Here is a 20,517-nt window from a genome sequence, read left to right as displayed (position 1 = left end):
TCAGCATGCCCAGTCCCCGCCAACCCTTAAGCAAAAGGCAATGAATCTACACTCTTTCAAGCAAGATTCACTTGGACCGAGCTGCCTGAAACCTTGAGTTTTTAACTTCTTAATTAATGCTAGATAAAAACAGTATTCACTGTTTCCTACAGCATCCTGAGCCTGCAAATTTACTGAATATTTAGTAAAGTTCCATGAAGACTGCATTTTTTAAATATAGTGTATATTAATTTAATGCTGTTGCAAAACACTAGATAAACAGTCTACATACCTTTAGGAAGAGATTGAAGGACACTAATGATTATGGGTACTTAAAATAAGACATCTTTGAGGGAGTATAATTTTAAGACTATTCAGTGCTTTTTCAAGAAATCAGCTCCCTCTAATATGTCCAAAATGGATATTCAGAAACATTTTTTTAAATCTTCATCATATATATATACGAATGCATATATATAATGTATGTGTGTACATATAATGTATGTTTTGTGTATGTATGCACGTGTACATACACATGTATGTGTGCACACGACCAGAGAAGATAATGAACCTGATCTAACCCTTTTTCTATGGAAACTGTTTCTTCCTTTCTAGACAAAGCAGTGTAATGTATTGTTAAACCACATGCTGTACATCCAGTACTTTAAGTACGCTCAAGGCACAACTGAAAATTCTATTAAAGTATATTCTGTGTAAACCTCTAATTTCCCCTTTTTAATCAAGTTAACTTCATACATGGACAATTTTATTCTAAAATAACTCTGGGGTCTTTTTTTGAGGGGTGTATTCTACAGTTGAGCTCAATTAAACAATATTCTGGCTCTAGAAACTATTAAAAAAAAAAAAGCTAAAAGTGATTAACCAAAAATGGAATTTGAAGATCATTGTAATCTAAAAAAGGTTTTGTAACTCTTACTTTGATTCAGGAAGTTTATCCATTAATAGTGAAGACAAATTCATATCTGATCAGAAGTTTGGAACAAACACCTACATTAAAAAATTTAATTAGTAGGCTTTTTTGGTCTGAGATATTTGGAAAAGTAGGCTGCGATTTAAACAAATTATATACATCAGATTTGTTCCTTGTGTTTCTCTTAAATAAGACTGTTCTGCTTAGACACAGGTAAAATAATATGGACTGTATTCCTTGCTCTAAGATAAAATCATCAGCTGTAAAAAAGGTATGTAGAAATAATCTGGTATGCCACATTCAGTTCAGCAAACAGAATAGCTTAGCTTCAAACAAAGCTTCTTTGTAAGATTCAGAACTGAATAATTGATTCAAAACCCAGATGCCTTTCAATTACTGATGGCTGTTAAACACCTATTCCACTTCACAAAACAATCTGCAGAGATATATCCTCCATAAATAGAAGAACATGACAAAGAACAAGTAATGGCAGTAACAAGTTAGTGACTGATGTTCTTAAAAATGGATAAGGAAGTCAACAATGTCAGATCAAATAAATGGAGGACTAAGAAGTCCTGCATAGTCTTATAAATTAAATATGTTATCAATGCCAAGATGTCAGCATGTAATAAAAACATAACAAAATAATGACAAATTTACCTAGACAACTTATGAGAAACCATTACACTTGCTGGAAGATAGCTACTTACTGCACAGCTATGCTGTAACAATTTCTGAACTTTGCAAACTAAGCTATGTGACAGCTGAATACCGTGCAGAAATTGCAGCGGATTTCTCTTCTGAGATCACAGCTTTCAAGTTCAGACAAAATCTTCACAAAGTAATCCAGAGTCCGGAAACAGACTCACCTGAGATACAAGTGAACTGCTCATCTGCTCCTGTAAGGCTTGCTTCAGCTGGTTCACATCCTTTTCTAATTTCAGATATTCATTCCAGGCATTTTCCATTTCCTATTAACAAAGGGAATACTCAAAAACAATATAACAATACTCAATAATAATATAACACAATATTACAACAAACCTGGAAATCACTCTATCACTTTTCTAACATAGCACGTAACAGTATTTTTAAGATGATGTTGTTCCATTATAGAAAGAAAGAAGAGAAATCTGTTTTGAAGTCTAGCTACATGACCATATTTCTGTTCAGACTTGATCATAAACATCAAAACACTTTACCTCGCTTGCCAGATTGAGTCCAGAATCCCTAGTTAAGGGCTTCTGGCCAGCTTGCACACACAGAATCATTTCTTAAGAATAAAACTGGAGTTCAGCGCAATCTGAGCTAAGATCGTAATATGCTGTGAAGGAAGCAAGTCTATTTCAGTTCCATTTTCATTTACCTTACTTCTCTATTTAAAATAAGATTATAATTAGAACCAAAAGAGTCACCTAAACCAGAATACATATTAGGAAATACAGTAGGATATTCTTCAAAAGTTCTACAGACTGAGATGCAACCTCATTAAAAGTGAATAAAAAAGCAGACACCTGGAAAACAGGGCTAGCCCATCACCCTTCCATTACTTAGATTACTTCCAACATCTACAGCAACGCAGTCTGCTTTCTGACCCAGAACTGAGACCAATCAAAAGTCTGGAGCAGTTTCGATGTAAGCAATAACGGAGTATGCTTTTCCTCTAGAGCGTGGAAAAGACCAAACTTGGGAGATGAGGGGAAGAAATAATGGAGGTCAGCGAAACCACAGGTGGCATGGAGAAGGTGGCTAAGGACTGACTGTTCCCCGTCCTTTCTCACACAAGAACAAGGGTCTATTGCCGGAAGCAGGTATGAACGAGGCTCAAAACAAACAAGAGAAAGTGGCTGTTCACACAACGGAGAACAGATCTGTGCAATCAATGCCTTGTCAAAGGGTGTTTTGGATGCTAAAGGTTTACAGAGTTTAATAGGAGACCGGACAAGTATTTGGAAACGAGATCTATTTAGGATTACTAAATAGACAAAAATACAGCAGTTGCAGGAGTTCTCCAAGCAGTCAGGAGTTGGGAGCTGGGATTGTTATCACAGAAAATATCCCATACAAGTTTCCTATCCTTACTCTTCCCTAAGCAACTGCTTATATCCACTGTCGAAGACAGAACCATAGACTAGAAGGAGCCTTGGACTGGACCAGTACAGCCATTCTTAGTTACATGCTATTTATGCCCCCAATTAAATATTTAAATATTGCCTGTGAACATCATTCATTTTCTGCAGGCACAAAACACTGTGCATACACATTTAAATAATATTGGCATTTTAATGATCAGATTTTGCTATAGAAAAAGTGTTCACGCAATTCTAGAAATAGTCTCATAAAGAGCTGGTCCCATACTCATTAAGAGATAGGAATAATATAGCGAGTACGCAACACCCAGACTTAAAATATCCTCTTCTGTGGCCGATTTATACAAATATTTTTATTAACAAAAAATGAAACATTAAACTACATTTGAATTGTATTAAATAATAATACTAATTTTGATTGAAATATCAACACAATTCTCCAAACCCTTTCCCCCTGGAAAACACCATGGAATCTTGTTTATATTTGCACTGCCAAAGGGATTAGCTGAAAGATTCATAATCTAAGGCCATACTTAAATGACAAAGCTACAGAAAAGTCTGGGGTTTGGGTGTGGGGGGAGGGGGGCGGTGAGGGTGTTGAAGAGGAAAGCAGGAGAGTGTTGCTTGTTTAGATTTTTTTTTAATATCTCGTATGTTAACCAAATCAGCTCAAACATTTCTCTATTCAAAAAAGAAAAAAAACAGTTTTACTCTAGCTGGCATTGAAATTACGGTTTTCTTGAAAGAACCAAAATACATACAGTTGAAACTTTGGATATTTCAGCCCGAATATGTATGAGATCCTCTTGCAAAAGTCTCTGCTGGTAAGAAATCTTTTCTGCATGTTGTGGTTGGTCTTTGTACTGTTCCATCTGCCTGTGTAAAACCTCCAAAACAGACTCCAGCTGATCCTAACAGAGAAGGCAGTAGTAAGCTTACGACATTTACGGGGAATTTTACTGATTTACCTGTGGGAATATAAAAGCTATTTTCTACCTCTGCAGTCTTTCCTCTAAGCAACTACATTAGGATTGACCTCCTATTGTGGAGACTAAAATGGAAATGAAAAACTGGAAGAGCATTAATAACTATTATAATCAAAATTATCTCACGTTTTCCATTAAATCTGTTTAAGTAGCCAAACCTTTGGAAAACATGAAGCAGTGAGAGAGGAGAATTTTTCTATTTACAGTCTGTGCAAAACCATAATTCACAAAGAGTTTCAGAAAAATCCCCTTAAGCAGTACAGAACTGTGATAACCCTACCACAGCACAGTATAACTGTTTGTTTAAGGAAAAATTCCCATTCACTGCAATAGTTAAATTAGCCAAATGAGGGATTAAAATATTATCTAAAACACTAGGTAGGCCTGATTCATTCAATCAGCACCAAATAACCCTGAATCATTTTTCCACAGTAGCTTTTCTGCAGGAGCTAACTAGGCACTACTTTCATTTTAGAACGGATATTCTTCTGAACCACCTTGAAAAAATTTAGACTTTTTGAAAGATAGAGCTCATAGGCAGTAAAGCAGCAGATCAAGATGCAAGGAAACAGAAGGGAAGACAAACCCTTTTATTAGTGTTTACTAGTTGAACTCTGACTTGCATGAGCAAGGAGGCCCATTCCAACTACAAACTTATCTCAGAAGATATTCCAACATTTCAGTTATAACCTTCGGAACCAAGCTCGCAGTACTACAGACCACCACAGATCGCTAAAATTACTACAGATCTGAGCATCCCCCTCTCTCCCCCCCTCTTTTGTTTTAATAGTACAATTATACAGGTTACAGTGAGAGCGCGACATGGGCCTTCCTAGCATGTATCTTAAAACACTGCTATTTATACAAACACTGCTTGCCCAGCGGGGAAGACCTGCAGTTGAAACGTGACTCTGCCTCCCTCAGTACGCATATTATGACATAAGGCAAACTATACAGAAATATGTATGTACTTCAACTAGTCATAAACATCAGAAAAAATAAATATGTGGATTCAAGACGTTCATTTGCAAAACCATGCTTTCTGAAAGCGGGTACGCAATCCTAACATAAAAAACCATTTTCTTTTCCTTATATAAGTTTACATAAATGTCCAAAGAAAATTATTACAATGCAAGCAGCCTACAGAAACTTTTTTTGTTTATAATTCTATATTTTATGGTTGTAAGAAAGTTATTATTTTATAGAAACCTTTTAAATCTATTTACTTTATTTTCCTTCAGGGCTCTTATTTTGTCTTCCAAGTCCTGTAGAATTCTGTCCTGCTCACAGAAAACACTTAGCTTGACCTAAAAATGAAGTCATATAAATATGTAATGTTAGATTTTTAAAAAGAAGAAAAAGTCTCCACTAGCAATGCTTTGCTCCCAAGAGCATAATAAATGAACACATACAGTGCAACGTAAATAGCCAAAGAAATGCAGGAGGCTTTAGAGTGGTATTTGATACTTACATCAATATCACTTTCTGCAATCTTGACAGGTTTGGTACTTCGTTCTTTTAGCGTGTCACGCCCTGTCACCTACGAGGAATAGGTTTTAAAGATCTGAGAAACTGGTAGCAAACTAAGACCTAATTATGCTTCAACAATAAAGAAAAAAACTGATAAATATTCAAGGCTATCTACACAAAGATGAATAAAAGATAAAATAAAATTCTGGACACAAGCCTTTTCAAATATGCTTTCAGTGTTCAAAAACGTTATCAGAAAGGATTACTAGTTATATTAGGCTATGTAATAACTCTTGCAATAGCTTAAAACTGTACAAAATAGCATAAACCCATTTGTTTATGGTTACAAAGGTCCTTATCCCACAAAACCTAATAGTTTTTAACAGGTTGGCTTTCAAAGTTCTCTTAAAGTCAAAGGAACTGATTAGTTCCTTTAAATGTGTGCTTGAAGGACTAACACCTGTAATGACTAAAATGCACATTTTTAGCAACACTTTCATTCTCCAAAGGATAGTCTCTTCTACAGTCTATGGTGAATTTTATTCAAAGAGAGACTTCTACAAGTGTGCTATACAGAAATTTAAATGTTGTTAATCTATTTTGACAGATAATTCTCTTTTCTAGCATACCAAAGGTCTCATTCCAGTAGTCACTGGTTCCACATTCAATTTTTGGCGAGAAGATAATCTTATCACATAGCCTAGTTTTTAGATTAGTACAGAAACTATACTAAACTTCCAGCCTTCACAGCAATTTTAAAATGAAGGCATATTTATCTATGTAGAAACATTTATTACTTTCACTGTCTGCATTTGACCCTTTTTCTGAATAAATGAGATTAACAGAACTACCAATCTAATACTGCTCATTAAACACACAGGTTTTAAAAGCCTTAAAATCAAATGACTTAATATTACTAGAACACTTTTAAAGATTCATTAAAGCAAACAAAAAAGGGAAAAAAAAGTAGTACCAATATACTGTGTAATTTTATTCATATACATGCAATAGTTTATAAAGAAAAGTCCACCTAAATGTTGTTTTCCATAATACAGAAGCAGAATTTTTTTCCTTTTGCAAGGAGAATGGGTAAGTCTGCTTTTTTGCTGACTGGCAATCTACAGATTTGAGGTCACTACAGCTATATGGTTTACATACTAACCTAACAGGATCCTACAGGATCATACTATAGTTTTCTTAAAATAATTAATTTTTACTGTAAGTGTAGATGAATCTTTAATACATCTTCAGTTTCTTGTTTAGTATTTTATATGAAGTTAGCCACCTTCATACAGCATTTTCAAATAATAAACTAGGTTTAAGACAGAAGAGTAAATTCTATTTATGTTTAATGTCTCCTCTCCTCCATCTGCAGACTCCATTCATATATTTATTATGTGATTTCAGGTAGTTAGTCATAACATTTGTTACTTCCTACCACCAAATACAATAGCATTTACTGCTTCTCCAAAGTAATTAGCTTTGATTTTCAAACATTTTTAACTTCAACGATTCAGTACTTTTTTTAAACAAAAGCTTTATTTTAAAACTATTAATGGAATTATTCTTAAATACTAAATCCTATGTATAATAGTAAGAAATAATATAAGCATAAATATTAGCATGCCCAGGTCAACATTTTGCATATTTAATTACCTGCAAGCTAATGGAAAGGAAAAACCTTTTTCAAAGCAATGGAATTAATATAAGAACACAGTCTAGGTATTTTGTGGCATATTTCAAGTTACATAATCACAACTCTAAAGAAGTTGTTAATTTTGAAGCAGTGAACATGAGAACATAATGTAAGATTTAGCATGCTTTCACATTTTCAAAATTACACACAGAAGTCACTACTTAACACAACCATTTTAAAAAAAATGATAAAATGAAACCAAACACTGAAGTCAGCCATAGTTTTGCATACAGACTCAAAAAAAAAAAAAAGCTACAGAAAGCTCTTCTATATGTCATAAGACACCCGTAAAAGCCAGAATACATAAACATCAACTGCTATTCAAAAAAGCAATGGGATGAGCACATTTGAGATGCAAGCAGTCTTACATGTATACTGGATAGTAACCCTTGTGCTGAGTTCTTTAGCACTTTGTAAATCATGTTGATCAGAGGTCCATTATTTTCTATCTGTTTCAAACAGAAGTTTAGTAATAGCTTATTATATATTTAAAAAACCAAAACCTTCAAACTCAAAACTTCATGAGCAATGGTAATCCCTTACTCTTCTTTCACACCAATCCTCAAAGTTTATAATCTATATAATGTCTCGTTAGGGAAGCTATCACTGGCTATCTTCCCTTCTTGTTACGTTTTGCGTAGGCTGGTCAGCCAGCCAGGAGCATCTTCAGTTTGACTTCTGCAGAACACACAAGCGCACAAGGCAAGATGGGGCTTGTTCAGACACTCGTGCAGCCACAGCTGGCCTTCTGCTTTGGTGTTCTCCATAACCTACCTGGGAACATCTGTTGTAAACTGTTCTGAAGTAAAATCCCCCCCCCCCAACACACACACACACCCTCTGCAGTCTGCTTATGCTTTGTTTCATAGTCACAAAAAGGGCAACTTCCCTCACCATTTACATCTCGCCTTTATTGCTCGCAACAGCATCTTTGAAGCTCGTGGGAAGTGCAGAAAAGCAAATCTTTTTTTTCCCCCTTTGCTCTTCCCTTTCTGCTTTTTAACACTAGGTCCCACCTTTCCCTCTGTTTCAGGGACAGCGACAGCCAGGACACAGAGCTGTGCAGCTCCGTTTGCAAAGGAGCTGTGGGCATGCCATAGCACACAGGCACACTGCCCTCCCTAGCACAAGTACAAAATTAGAAAAAGGGGGAGTTTCCTCATAATGTGAGTAAAAAGCTTTTAGTCTTTTTTTTTTAATAATCTCAGAATCAGCTTGCATGCAGGTGATAGATTAATATCTCTAAAGCATTTTTATTTCATTTATATTACGCCAATGCACTATATAATGTTGAATGATACCATCTTGATATCAACATCAGGAATTATTTCTTAGATAATATTTTAAGACTTTTCAGTAATCAAAGATAGAATAGTACAGTAGGATAACAGCAAGGTTTCTTTGGGGACACTTGAATTACAAGAAATTATTAAATCTCATGTAACCAGTTACTGTAATCAGTTTTAATGGTGTTGCATGTATTACAAGGTTAATCAAATGTTTAATCACTATTTCATATTGAAAAGTCATCGTATTTCAAAACGTCTAGGAAGAAATATCTTCACGTATAAGAGATGAAAGGAAAAAAAATGTTTAGGTTCAGTTCTAAAATCTTCAATCTTATTTGAAACTGTTTAATCAGAGTGGGCCTAACCCAATCCCAAAGAAGTCAAAAAGAGACTTCATTTAAAAGGATTTATACCTAACTTTTAGTGTTTTAATGAAAGGTATGATGCATATTAAATGTGAATTTGCCATATTCTATCTTTACCAAATCAACATGAAATTTATTTTGTTTCATTCAACAGGCATTTCTTTCTTCCTCATACCCCAAAACAAAGCATCTCTCCAGTAATCTATAGCTAGCAGCAAGATAAAATTTTAATAGCATAAAGACATCTACTCAAATTTCACACAGTCTCTAATTGCTAAAGAACCTGACCTGAATTTTTACATTTTCTGACCATTACTGAAAGAAGGTTAGTCTTTTAAGCTTGAAGATACTTAACTGGGAAAGAAATGCCAATTTTGAAAAATTAGGTCATGCTTATGGAAACCCACTTGGCATTTCAGTTATCAAGATTTTTCAAAAGGTACCTGAAGCTAACATCAAGTGTTTCTTTGGAACAGCTCTGCTTCCAACAAATGTTCACCAAGCTGTATTTCCCATAACACAGTCAGAACTGAGGAAAAGCTAATTTCTTTGCTAGCAATCCTAAGCCGCTTTCCAAAGGAAGGCCAGCTGCTGCTGTGCCCCCATCCACTTCTCTTTCTGGCTACTTTTGTCAGCCTTCACGCAGGCTGCAGGAAGGCACAGGCTGAGTTCCTGGGGACACAAGTGCTCTTAGTGCCCTGCACTGCACCAAATCAAGGCAGATCAGATGCTCTCAAGATTTAACAACCCATCTTAATAATTCCATTAAGCACACAGCAATTGCAGAAGCTTATAGTCTGGCCAAACTTTTAACACTGGAAATTGTTCAAATTCTGCAGTTAAGTTGTTTTAATCATGCTTTAGAATGGACAAAACACTGCATTTATTCATAACGTCCATCTCAAATTGCAGGACCTTTTTAGCAGAAATTTGGCATAAAATTCAGTCTAAGACCTGGAATGTGGTTAAATTTGGCAAAGCTGTGAACAGCCAAGAAAAAGGCCTGAAGTGAAATGTTCCCAACCACTTTTAATTTGCTATATTAGTGATTACAATTGCTTATATATTTGATCATATAGATCATACACACTATGCATATTATGCAACACATTATACATATAACACTACATATGTAATGTGTAATAGGTATTACTAATGTTTTATATTTGATAGATTTGATTATCTATTCAGCCATTAAAACATGAGATGAAACTGAAATCTGCGTATCGGTGGGTCCAGTCGGTTCATTAGCTGCACAGAGGCAATGCCCCTTGGCATCAGAGAGAACTACATACATGCAAACGAGAAGGTTAATTAGGTGTCAAATTTCACTCCACCTTGATTTGCAGAGATACCATACAACTTGTGTATGGCGAGAGATGCTACACACCACGGAAAGTGGCAGACTGCTGTGCAAAGCAAAACGATTAGGTGGTGGATTCCCCCGCACCAAAATCTGGTATTAAAGTCTAGATTTGCTTGCAAATTGCCTGTTATCAGGTGTATCACATACACAACTGATTTAACTTAGACATACAGTTTGATGCTTGGTATCATACTGTTTCAGGAAATACCCTGAGCACAGGTAACAGATATTGGCAGATTATATCTCTGTCTAGATATATGAAAGGATGGAAGGAAGGAAGGATGGAAGGATTTGAAACCTCTTAGCCAAAATAATATGGAAACAAATGAAAGGTGCAAATTAATCACCACATTGTCACAAAAGAAGTACAACAAAATAAATACAGGATATTACAAAAACAAGGAAAAAGTCAGTTCTACTAGATTTAAAGGGAAAAAGATGGATAAAAAAGGACACTATTTTAACTTAGGGGCGTTGGTTTCATACTGGTTCTCAAGCTATAGAAAAATATTTTGAATCATTTTTTTCTTCTGAGTTCTCTAAACCCACATAATACCATTCATTGTGAGTACCAGTAACACAAGTTCTACCTAATAACGGAAGTAACTATATTTTCTGAGTTTACATTTTAATTGTATAGTCAATACCATAAATACATTCAATATTCTAAGCACAACAGCGATGGCAAAAGACAGACTTTCAGTTTCTGAACAGAAAGAGATTTGAAAACCTGTAGGTACAAAGATGACATACACAAGACTGATGGATTAAAAAATAATGGAAGTAGATTCTAATAAATGCACCTTACTTTTAGATCCAGATACTCCAAATCCTTTTTCAGTTGGATGTAAGTGTCATCAGCCTTCAAGTAAGCACATAGAAAAAACAATGCAATATATCTGAATGTTTGAAAAATAATTTCAAAATATTTGTATTGGCTATACAAAAGAAAATGGGTGAAAGAGGAAACAAAATAACAGACTAGGTAGTACACAAAAAGCACATTTGCTTCACCAGCATATTGCTATTTACAGTGGAAAAATGGGCAAAATATTTCCCGAGAACTTTACTACCTCATGACCACCCTCCAAACATACAGATTTGAGTTTTCCACCTCTAATGAGATACATGTCTACCAAAAACAATATATTTGGACACAAAAAATTATTTTTTCAATACCAATATCTACTATCTGTTCATTGGAAAAGTTATGGGGCTCCCATCCAGTGCAACACCTCTCTGTGGGGAAGACTTTTACCTAACTGAATGTCAGATGTAAAAAGAATGTATTTTATAACAAGTCATAAGAATACGTTTGATTCGATTTCATAAACATTTTACAGTATGCATCCCCTTATTTAAGAGATCTAAGAAATAAACTTAATGAATAAAATACTGAATAAAATCTCATGTATACAATTGGAGAACCAGTTTGGCTTTTTAAGTGATAGCATTCAACTCGATCCCTATTTTTCACTGGCTCACCAATAACTGCTATATTGGCTTAACCTACATTCAACTAGCAAGACCTTCATTACAGTGACCTGAAGCAAAGCATGCATGACAGTCATAATAAAGCTACTACTTCTTTTTTCAAAAGATTTATTTGCATTAAGCAACAAAATAAAACTTAAGTGTTGCAAGTGTGCTTTGTTATTAGCCAAAACACCTAGAATCTTTGCTGCTATTTTGTCCTAATTTTATATCCTGCATTTATTAAACAGCAGAATAATAGAAAAACACAAGTATATCTTTCTCAAGTTTTGAGCCAATGTGTATTCAAAAAAGAAAAGAAAAACCATGTATGACGTAAAAGCAATACATCACACTTGCATTTCTTTAGAGGTGTTCACTTACAATTCTCATCCAATCACCTTGTAAGACTGCTGAGGACTCGACTAGGAAGTATGCCCATTTTTATGGAAAAATCCCTACTACTGCCACCCAGCTTAGTGCAATTGTTCTGTAGGTGAGGTAAACAGGGAATTTAAACTTTTCCAAAATGGAAAAAAAACAATCCCTGAATATTAGGCCAATATAAAGCCTTCACCAATTCAAAGAAGAATCACCAGTTTTTTTCCTAGATGGCTCCATTTTTGAGGATCTAATACAACCAAAAAGCTCTATAACTACATTTCTGTTTCTTCTCACATTTATAAGCCTCATACATCAGTGCAATCAAAAGCACTGCTAATGATTTAAGATGTGCATGAGCTTTTATGAACTAATGTTCACCTGCAGAACTGACACAGTTACAAGCTCATATGAATGTACAAAGTGGCTGATGCATTTGAGTTTGCAGCTGACACAGCATGTGGTAAAGGGAGCCAATTCCATCATGAAAGCAGCACAGAGAAATGCTTTTGCTTTAGAATGAACATATCCGTAATTTATTTAACCCACTTTTCTGACGATGCAGCATTTTCACAAGCAGCATAAAAAGGAAATATGTAACACTGAAACATATGCATTGGTGCCCTATAGCTTAAAACGCTTATCTTTTATAGCAAGTACGATAGCAAAGGAAAACCAAAAACAATCTGGGAATTGTAGAATACCAAAGAATGGGTAAGAAAGCACAGACTCAAGCATGCCACTGATGAAGCATTTGCAGAGTCACAAAATGTCATACGGCACAGATGAGCCAAGCAGCAGCTGACCTGATAGGTGGAATTAGTTGGCAAGTGCTGCAGTAATTGTGCGATTGTGTAATTTCGTATACTAGCCAACTTAGCCTGATGTCTCCTTAATCGAATGAGAAGCAATGTTAGCTCTTCAGGCTGCAGGTATTTAGACACATTGTAAAGAGGAAATTAGCAGTCTTCAGGGAGAGTAACTGTAATTACATTTTTCACCTCAGTGCCCAGAAAGCAGTTACTTGACATGATTAAGCAATTATTTCATTACCTCTGCATTTGGTCAAATAAACACAACAAAAAGTTGAGTCTAGTAATAAGCCATGGAAGTTCTATAAACAGCTCGCTCCTGTTCACATTGTGGAAAACGGCAAAATTCCTACAGACTCTACTGGGAGCTGGATAAGACTGTTTCACATTCAAGTTGTTTAGATTTTGACTAATAAAGAAAAAACACAACAACTAAGGAATGAGTGGGATTTGAAAACTTGGCTGCAAAACTATGATGACAGAAAAGGCAAAGAAATCGATCTTTCAACTTACCGACTTGCCATGCAAACTGGGTGCGCTTACAGTATGGGTCATGTAGCCCATGGCTGGCATAGAGCGTCGATCAATGTGGGTTGAGCTCTGCAAGAAGCCACAGCCAGAATTGTGAGGATTGTCTCAAGAGAGAGTTGTGTTTTACTGGAGGGAAAAGGCAGGAGATGCATCTCTGCCACAAATTTTCTATCAGAATTCCAGGCATGCTTAGAAGAGGACAATCTTCAGGAGCCAGGCAGACACCTCAGTGATCCAGTAAAACTTAGAAATGAATACATGCAAATTTAAGAACTGCCAAGCAGGACAGATCAATGGATTCTGGCAGCACAAGACGCTTCAGAAGAACGTGCAAAGCAGTTTCCAGGAGATAAAAAAATATTCATAAAGAGTTTGAATTTTCCTTCCTCCCCCCACCCCCACTATCTAATGTCTCCTAGAGAAAGGCTGGCTGGTTTATGCCTGTAAACAAAAGGGTTATATGACACTAATAAGTATGAATGCCCTTTTTTTATAGCCATGGAAGAGTTCACCACTACTAAGCTCCTGATGTGAGTGACACGTTGTGGCAATGAATTCCATTAATGCCAGGTTTTATTAAATAATCATATTTGATCTGTCCCTTTCTGCTTATAATGAAAACCTATTTCACACATTCTTTCAAGTTTCATATTCCTCTTAATGCCAAACTTTTAGGTCTTTCTTCAAGACAGACGGTCTCACATTTTATTTTTATTCCTCTTGCTGAATTTCACTGAATGCTGTTTTGTTCCCACACACACTTTTTTTTAAGTGTAACTGGATGGAATTGAAATAAAGCATTCCATGGAGGAGGGAGTATCACAGATTTCTGTGATTTATACAGTTAAATGAATAATGATGCTCTGTGCTTACATATAAAAACATGAGTATTTTTCTCCTGGAAATTTTAGAAAAATTGAAAATTTTAACTTCATATATTGGTAAAACCAATGTGACATAAAGTGTATCTTATTTTACAAGTTAGATTTATGCAGCTACATTAGCAGCATTTAGACAAAATTTATGGTGTTACATTTATGCAACTATATTAGCCTTCCCCTAAGGAAGGGATAAAACTGCTGTACATCCCTTTGTAGGGGAAGTAACGCTCCTTCAAGTTGCATATTGAGAAACCAATGTCTTTTATAACATAACTAGCAGTTAATTTATTACTTATTGTATATTTAAATAATCAAATAATAAAAAAATAGTTTCCAGTGCTGAATATCTCTAGATATTTAATCCTTTGACAGACTATAAATCTATAAATGCTGCAAGACGTCTGACAACTAACCTGAAGGAAAAGTCTGCAGAGGGGCTACACAGCATATATCAGGAGAAATCTCAAGTGCGCATGAAGATGACATGCAACCTAAATTCCTGTTCCGGAATCCACGCTGGATCTGTAAAATTTATAAATACTTTCTCCCAGCAGAGCCCATGGTTGAGGTCTAAGAACTGGGTGAATGAAGGGGCTTTCATTTCTGATTATTCCAGTGTAAGAGCTACCAAGAGAAGCACATTCTGCATTGATTCACTTCCACAATTTCAGAATAGACATTCCAAATCAATGTCATCTGCCACCAATCTTCCTTTGTAAACCAACAAAAATTAATAAATCTGCAATGATCAGAAAGATACAAATTTTAAGAAAAAATGATTGTATTAAAACTTCCAGGATCTTTCATACACAAGAAAGGATGCAGTGAAAATGACTAAATTAAGTAATCGATGTATGACACTACTTATAAAATTGTTTGTAATTACTGTCATACTCTATACAAACCTTTACAGCTTGATTTCGAATCTTCCTGGGTGATCCAGCAAAAGAAATGTCTACAGTTTGTCTCTCGTCAGATGGTTTAACTGTGAGCCTCTCCGCAGGAGTGTGTGGTCGCCTTGGCGGAAAGCTTTTTGGAGGTCCAGGTGGAGGAATATCAGATGGAGACGGTGGAACAGATATCGATCGCGGAACATCCAATGAACTTTTTGACTTTCCACGATCAACGAAGTCTGAAAAGCCTACATAAAGTGGGGCAGTGGGGCTGCCATGTTTAAATTGCTGTCTCTGTTGCCACTCATACAGCTGCCAAACAGTTCCGTCCTTATTTGCTTTCCTTTCCTCCTGCGACATCTTCAAGTGGCTAACACGGTCTTGGGCGTATTTGTAGTCACTCGGCAAATTGCGGTTTGGTGGTGGGGATGAACTCCCTGAAGGCTGCCTGGTATTCTTCGGCAAGGTGTGATAGTTTTCAGGAAGAGACAGAGATGGATTGGGACCCTGACGTGGAAGAGTCTGATCAGAAGTGAGGCTGGAAAAGGGGTAAAAAAAAGTTACAAGTTTAGCATATGTTTGTGAGTGGGAATGACCGATATAAAAACCTCTTCTAATTACTTTAGCATAGGAGCTAAAAAAGACAATATATAGGGATCCTTTAACAAGACTTTACAAAAACATTTACAAAACAGTATTACTGAAATCAAACCTGCATGAAAACATTATACTATATTCATGCTAAGATCGGAATAGTCTAAGCAGAGGCTTTTTATTTAGTATCTGACCTAGAATGACCTGCTAGGAATAAACTTAAGGCTCAGCTACATTATCCGTACTTAGACCAAAAGGAATGTCAAGCATATAGAGAAAGGAATTATAGTTATGTTTAAAGCAAATCTGTAAATTAATTTTTTTTAATGAAAAGAAAACCTCACCACTGCTAGTCCTTCACTGTGGAAAACAGAGAAGCAGGTTCTTCCAAAAGAAAGTTATTCCTATACTCCAGTCTAGATGCCCTCATGAAGGCATCACTAAACTCTTTTGAATATTGCAAACTATTTGTGCATAGTTATTTCCTAATCAGTTATAAAAGGGTAATGTATACAAATAAGAAGGGAGGGGCATAACTGTTAGTCAATTAGGTCAAAAAAGGAAAGCAGGAAAAAAATGAAATGCTGCAAAAAAGAACAAAATTGCAAATATGTTAAATTGCAAAGGGAAAGACACATTCAAAGCTGAACCTTAGAAACGATTATCTAGATAGCAGCCGGTTGTTATTTCTCAGTATGTGAAGTGGGGAGAAACCCAGCTAAAAACTTTGAGGCCTGCAGCCAAGTCTTTGTGCAGGTAGCATCTCCTATCACACAAGGTTTCACCCTTGAAAAGAATTTGTGTTATGTAAAAATAGGCACCAAGGCAACATACTGGGAAGGAACAGTGTCCTGAATGACGCTCAAATCAGTTCAGAATGGACCATGGACAATTGTTGTTCCTCACAGATCAAGAGTAACATGAACAAAAGCAGATGTTGTTGAAAATCTTCCTCTCTTGAATGATGAGATATAGAGGATATATGAAAAGGAAAGCAGACATTGGAGAATGAAAAAACGGCCTGAGGTTAAATTATATGAGATATTTGCCATGGAAAGTATTCAGGATTTGCAGTGGGAAGCAACTACACAGAAGGTATTACAGAAAGGGAAGATAAACGTTCCAAAGAAAACCAAGACAGCTACTAGAAACATGATGCCCATTCCTGGGAATGCACAGAAGCTAACAAAGACAAGTAATGCTTCCTCCTTAATCAACTCATGAAGGAGTGGAAAGTTTTGCACAACAAGAAAAATTATTTAACACTGCACTTACAAGGAAAGGAAATTCCTCAATATGACTGCATTTAATTGGGAAATACTAAGATTATATTTATCAGAATTTTAAAAAAGAGCAAATAAATTGCCAAGAAATATCAGATTCATTTACAATTATGCATTCACTATGTCTATCCAGGCCCTGAAATCAGATCAAAGACTAGAGAATAACTTCAGGACAGTTGGTGGTTGATGGTCCTGACCTTTAATTACTTAAAATTAAAATCACCTATCTCCCAAAAGCCTCCTTCCAAACCTCCTTCCAATTCTCTAGATTTCTCTCAAAGGCTGACCCAAACCTTATCAAAGTAACTATTTCCCTCCATTCAGAAGAGAGGGAGTTCAGATGATTAGCTTGGACATGACTGCAGCACATCTAACAGCTAATTGTCTAAGTGAGATGAATCTCAGCCTAAGTGACTGGCAGCTAACATTTATTAGTTAACAAGCAGTTCTGAGTGCCTTATAGAACAGGAAAGTAAAATACCTATTTGAAAGATTCAAGTATCTATATAAAAAGTGCTATCACTGCAAATAATTATACAAATGAATGCTGTATTTGTGTGGACTCCTCTAACTGAAGGAGCTGTTTTCACATTCAATTCGTTGGTAAGCGCTGCATATTTATAAACCTGAGCAAGGAAACAACTCTGCACTTATGTTCAAAAATTATAAAGTCTGTAAATGAAGAAACTCGTAGGATCTAGAACACGTTAGGTGGAGCAATAAGAAATTAAGTGGCCCATTCATACCACATCCTATATATCTATATACTATGCCCCGAAATCAAGAACACATCTGCCAACTATCACACCACTTCTATCCATCAGTGAAGTGCACTGCAACAAATTTTGCAGATTGTGAGAAGATGGCATAAAAGACCAAGCCATTAATCTTTGGGAAGGTAACATGGAATTTATTCTGGATACAGAGAACATAATGGCATTTTTCAGGGAAAGACAGGGAAAGATCAACTGAGCAAAACTAGAATACAAAGAAAGCTCTTTCAGTAGAAAGAAAACTACAAAAATACCTGTCAAGTCAGATTTTATGACATCACTACAGTTAACTCTTGCAAAGTTTCACTGAACACTTAACAGCTCCAGTTAGGTAGCTGTTTTTATCTGGAACGAAAGGTAGCCCCTGCAACAGCACTGTCTCAACACTACGCGTGAAACATGCCTAACGCTGACTTAGTGGAAAGAACAATTAGGAAGAAAGCAGCACACACTTTGATACCAGTCAAGCCTCTGCACTGCCTATGTTTTTGATGTGGAAAAAAAAAATCTCAACATAAGTTTTCTTAAGCCCTTGTTAAATTGTAGTTTAATATTATTTTAGAATGATATATCTGTCCATTCAAAAAAAAAAAAAAGAAAAAGAAAAAAGAAAGCTTCTTGAGCTAATGCACCAAATACTTCTTTTATTAAAGTTACACTCTTGCAGCAAGCATTGACAGATCTCCAATAAAAAAAATACATATATAAACTGGCCCTGGCATTCTAAAAGAACATTTAATATTATTGAAAAGCATAGAAGCTTCTTTAAGGGTACTTCTATTGATAAGAAAGAGTAGAAAAATGGACTTTCAAACAGAATTAGCTAGTCTTAAATTTCTTACTGGATCCAGAATGAGAAACGTTAGTTTCAGTAAGCCTTTACAAAAAGTCCACTACACGTTCTCTCTGCTACAAAACCACATGTTCATGTCTCCTATTGCTCTATATTGTAATTAGATTTTAACTAACACATATGGTACTAATTCTCTAAGTTACTCATGTTTGAAAACTCCTCACATGCAGCACAGAGCCCAACTCTTTCCTGTCACTAGACACAAGGTGAGATCCTGAACAGAAGCATATATCCATCACTTCATTTTTTGCAACTGGTGTATAATCCGATTGTATACTTTGAAAGGAAAGCAACTGCAAGATTTTAAAACCACAGTTCCACTGTGCATTCCATCTCTTGGTATACTGTACTTTATGTAATTTACAGAGTTTGAAAAGGGAAAAGAGAATCCTGGAAACCACAGGAATATCTTAGGACTTCTTCATTAGCTATCCGAATAGACAGAGACCTTTCAAGATGCGATATATACAGGTGACTGAATACAGTGATCTGATATGCAGAAGTGAATGGGCATGATGGAAAGGGGAATGGGGAAAAAAGAAAAAAAGAGTAAAAAGAATCAGCATTTTTTATTTTATACTTCGAAGTGGAAAACAAATGAGTAGCTATACTTCACATGGTGTAGTTGTTTGTTTCATGAATAACTGAGAGGCACACTTCACTTTCTGACTCTTCAATTTTAGTAAATTTTAGAGAAGTTTCAAGTATTCACAATGATTAAAAAAGTTAAAAACTCCACTAATCTGAGCTTTTATATTTGCAAATTGGTGACAACATTAAAGGAATTTGATTAGTCTATTTCATATTGACTTTCCCATAAAGTAAGCATCTAAAAATACCATTCCGCACTGGAGGAGGAGAAAGTTAGTCTTGTTACATATTGTCTCTGCAAAATATCACTGTGATTTGCACTAAGCATGTTACAAATAAATATTTTCCTTTAGTTTAAGGACATTCTATTCGGTAGTCTATTTAAAGATTGGCCTGTTACTAACCTCTTTGTATCTCCTTTTTGGACTTTTACCCAGTGCTCCACTTGAGCCATGTTACTTTTTCTTTGAATCTGTTTATCTGGATTTGTTCTGGGAACAAACCCTCTTTTATATGAGCTGGTACCATTCTGCTCCACTAGACCAGCGCTCACATTTAATGAGCTCGGAAGCGTTCCACTCTTCTCAACTGGCTGAGGCTGAGCTACTTGGGACCGAGGTGCACTCGTTAAATCTGGAAATAATGAATCAGCTTCTGTTAATGCATGCTTGGCCTTTCCTTTCTTAGCTTCCAGAGTTTCTTTTCTGTGCATATAACGCTCCTCCTCCTCTTTTTCTCTTCTTATCTCTTCACGCTTATTGTATCCAAATGTTTCTGCTGATTTTTGATAACTTTCTTTTAAATCTGTAATCTCTGCCTTCACAAGCTCTTTGCAGGCATCCACATGATTGGCTTGGGGAACAGCTTGCTGATCCACTTTTTCAGTTTCTCTGAAAAGAAAATAGGTGCTGGTAATGAACACGCTTAATTGTGAAAAGTTGATGTGGTCTTGTTAATATTTTAAAAAGGATCACACACAAAAGCAACCTTTCCAGGCTGTGATAAGTTTGATAGAGGTATGTTAAGATAGATGTGCTCAGTAAAACTCAGTTGTTATCCAATTAGACAAAAGTTGTCTTTATCGTGCTATCAAGGAAACAGCAATCTTTCATATGCATCTGTAAAAATAAACCAAAAATACTAATTTTGTACAACAGAAGTGTTCAACTTGTGTAATGCTGTTTATAAACAACTATACAGAAGACAGACCTTCCTATCCTGGGAAGTATTAAAAGCCAACAAAACAAAAAACCCTGCCAACTGTTCATCTCAAAGTCAAA

The 20,517-nt window shown here is 35.8% G+C and overlaps 1 protein-coding gene across 1 annotated transcript in view; it reads right to left on the bottom strand.

Moving 5' to 3' along the window:
• Window positions 1-20,517, bottom strand: part of PLEKHA7 (pleckstrin homology domain containing A7) — a 158,385-nt gene that overhangs the window by 18,682 nt on the left and 119,186 nt on the right. The window contains exons 10-17 of the mRNA XM_067296067.1: window positions 19,642-20,127; window positions 15,156-15,681; window positions 13,352-13,438; window positions 10,981-11,034; window positions 5,458-5,526; window positions 5,213-5,293; window positions 3,762-3,911; window positions 1,780-1,881 (exon numbers count right to left, since the gene is read on the bottom strand). Of these exons, the coding sequence (XP_067152168.1) occupies window positions 1,780-1,881; window positions 3,762-3,911; window positions 5,213-5,293; window positions 5,458-5,526; window positions 10,981-11,034; window positions 13,352-13,438; window positions 15,156-15,681; window positions 19,642-20,127 (1,555 nt within the window). The remainder of the gene's footprint in view (window positions 1-1,779; window positions 1,882-3,761; window positions 3,912-5,212; window positions 5,294-5,457; window positions 5,527-10,980; window positions 11,035-13,351; window positions 13,439-15,155; window positions 15,682-19,641; window positions 20,128-20,517) is intronic.

This window comes from Apteryx mantelli, chromosome 4 (assembly GCF_036417845.1).
Source record: "Apteryx mantelli isolate bAptMan1 chromosome 4, bAptMan1.hap1, whole genome shotgun sequence".
Taxonomy (NCBI): domain Eukaryota; kingdom Metazoa; phylum Chordata; class Aves; order Apterygiformes; family Apterygidae; genus Apteryx; species Apteryx mantelli.
This window is presented reverse-complemented; position numbering and strand designations above follow the sequence as displayed.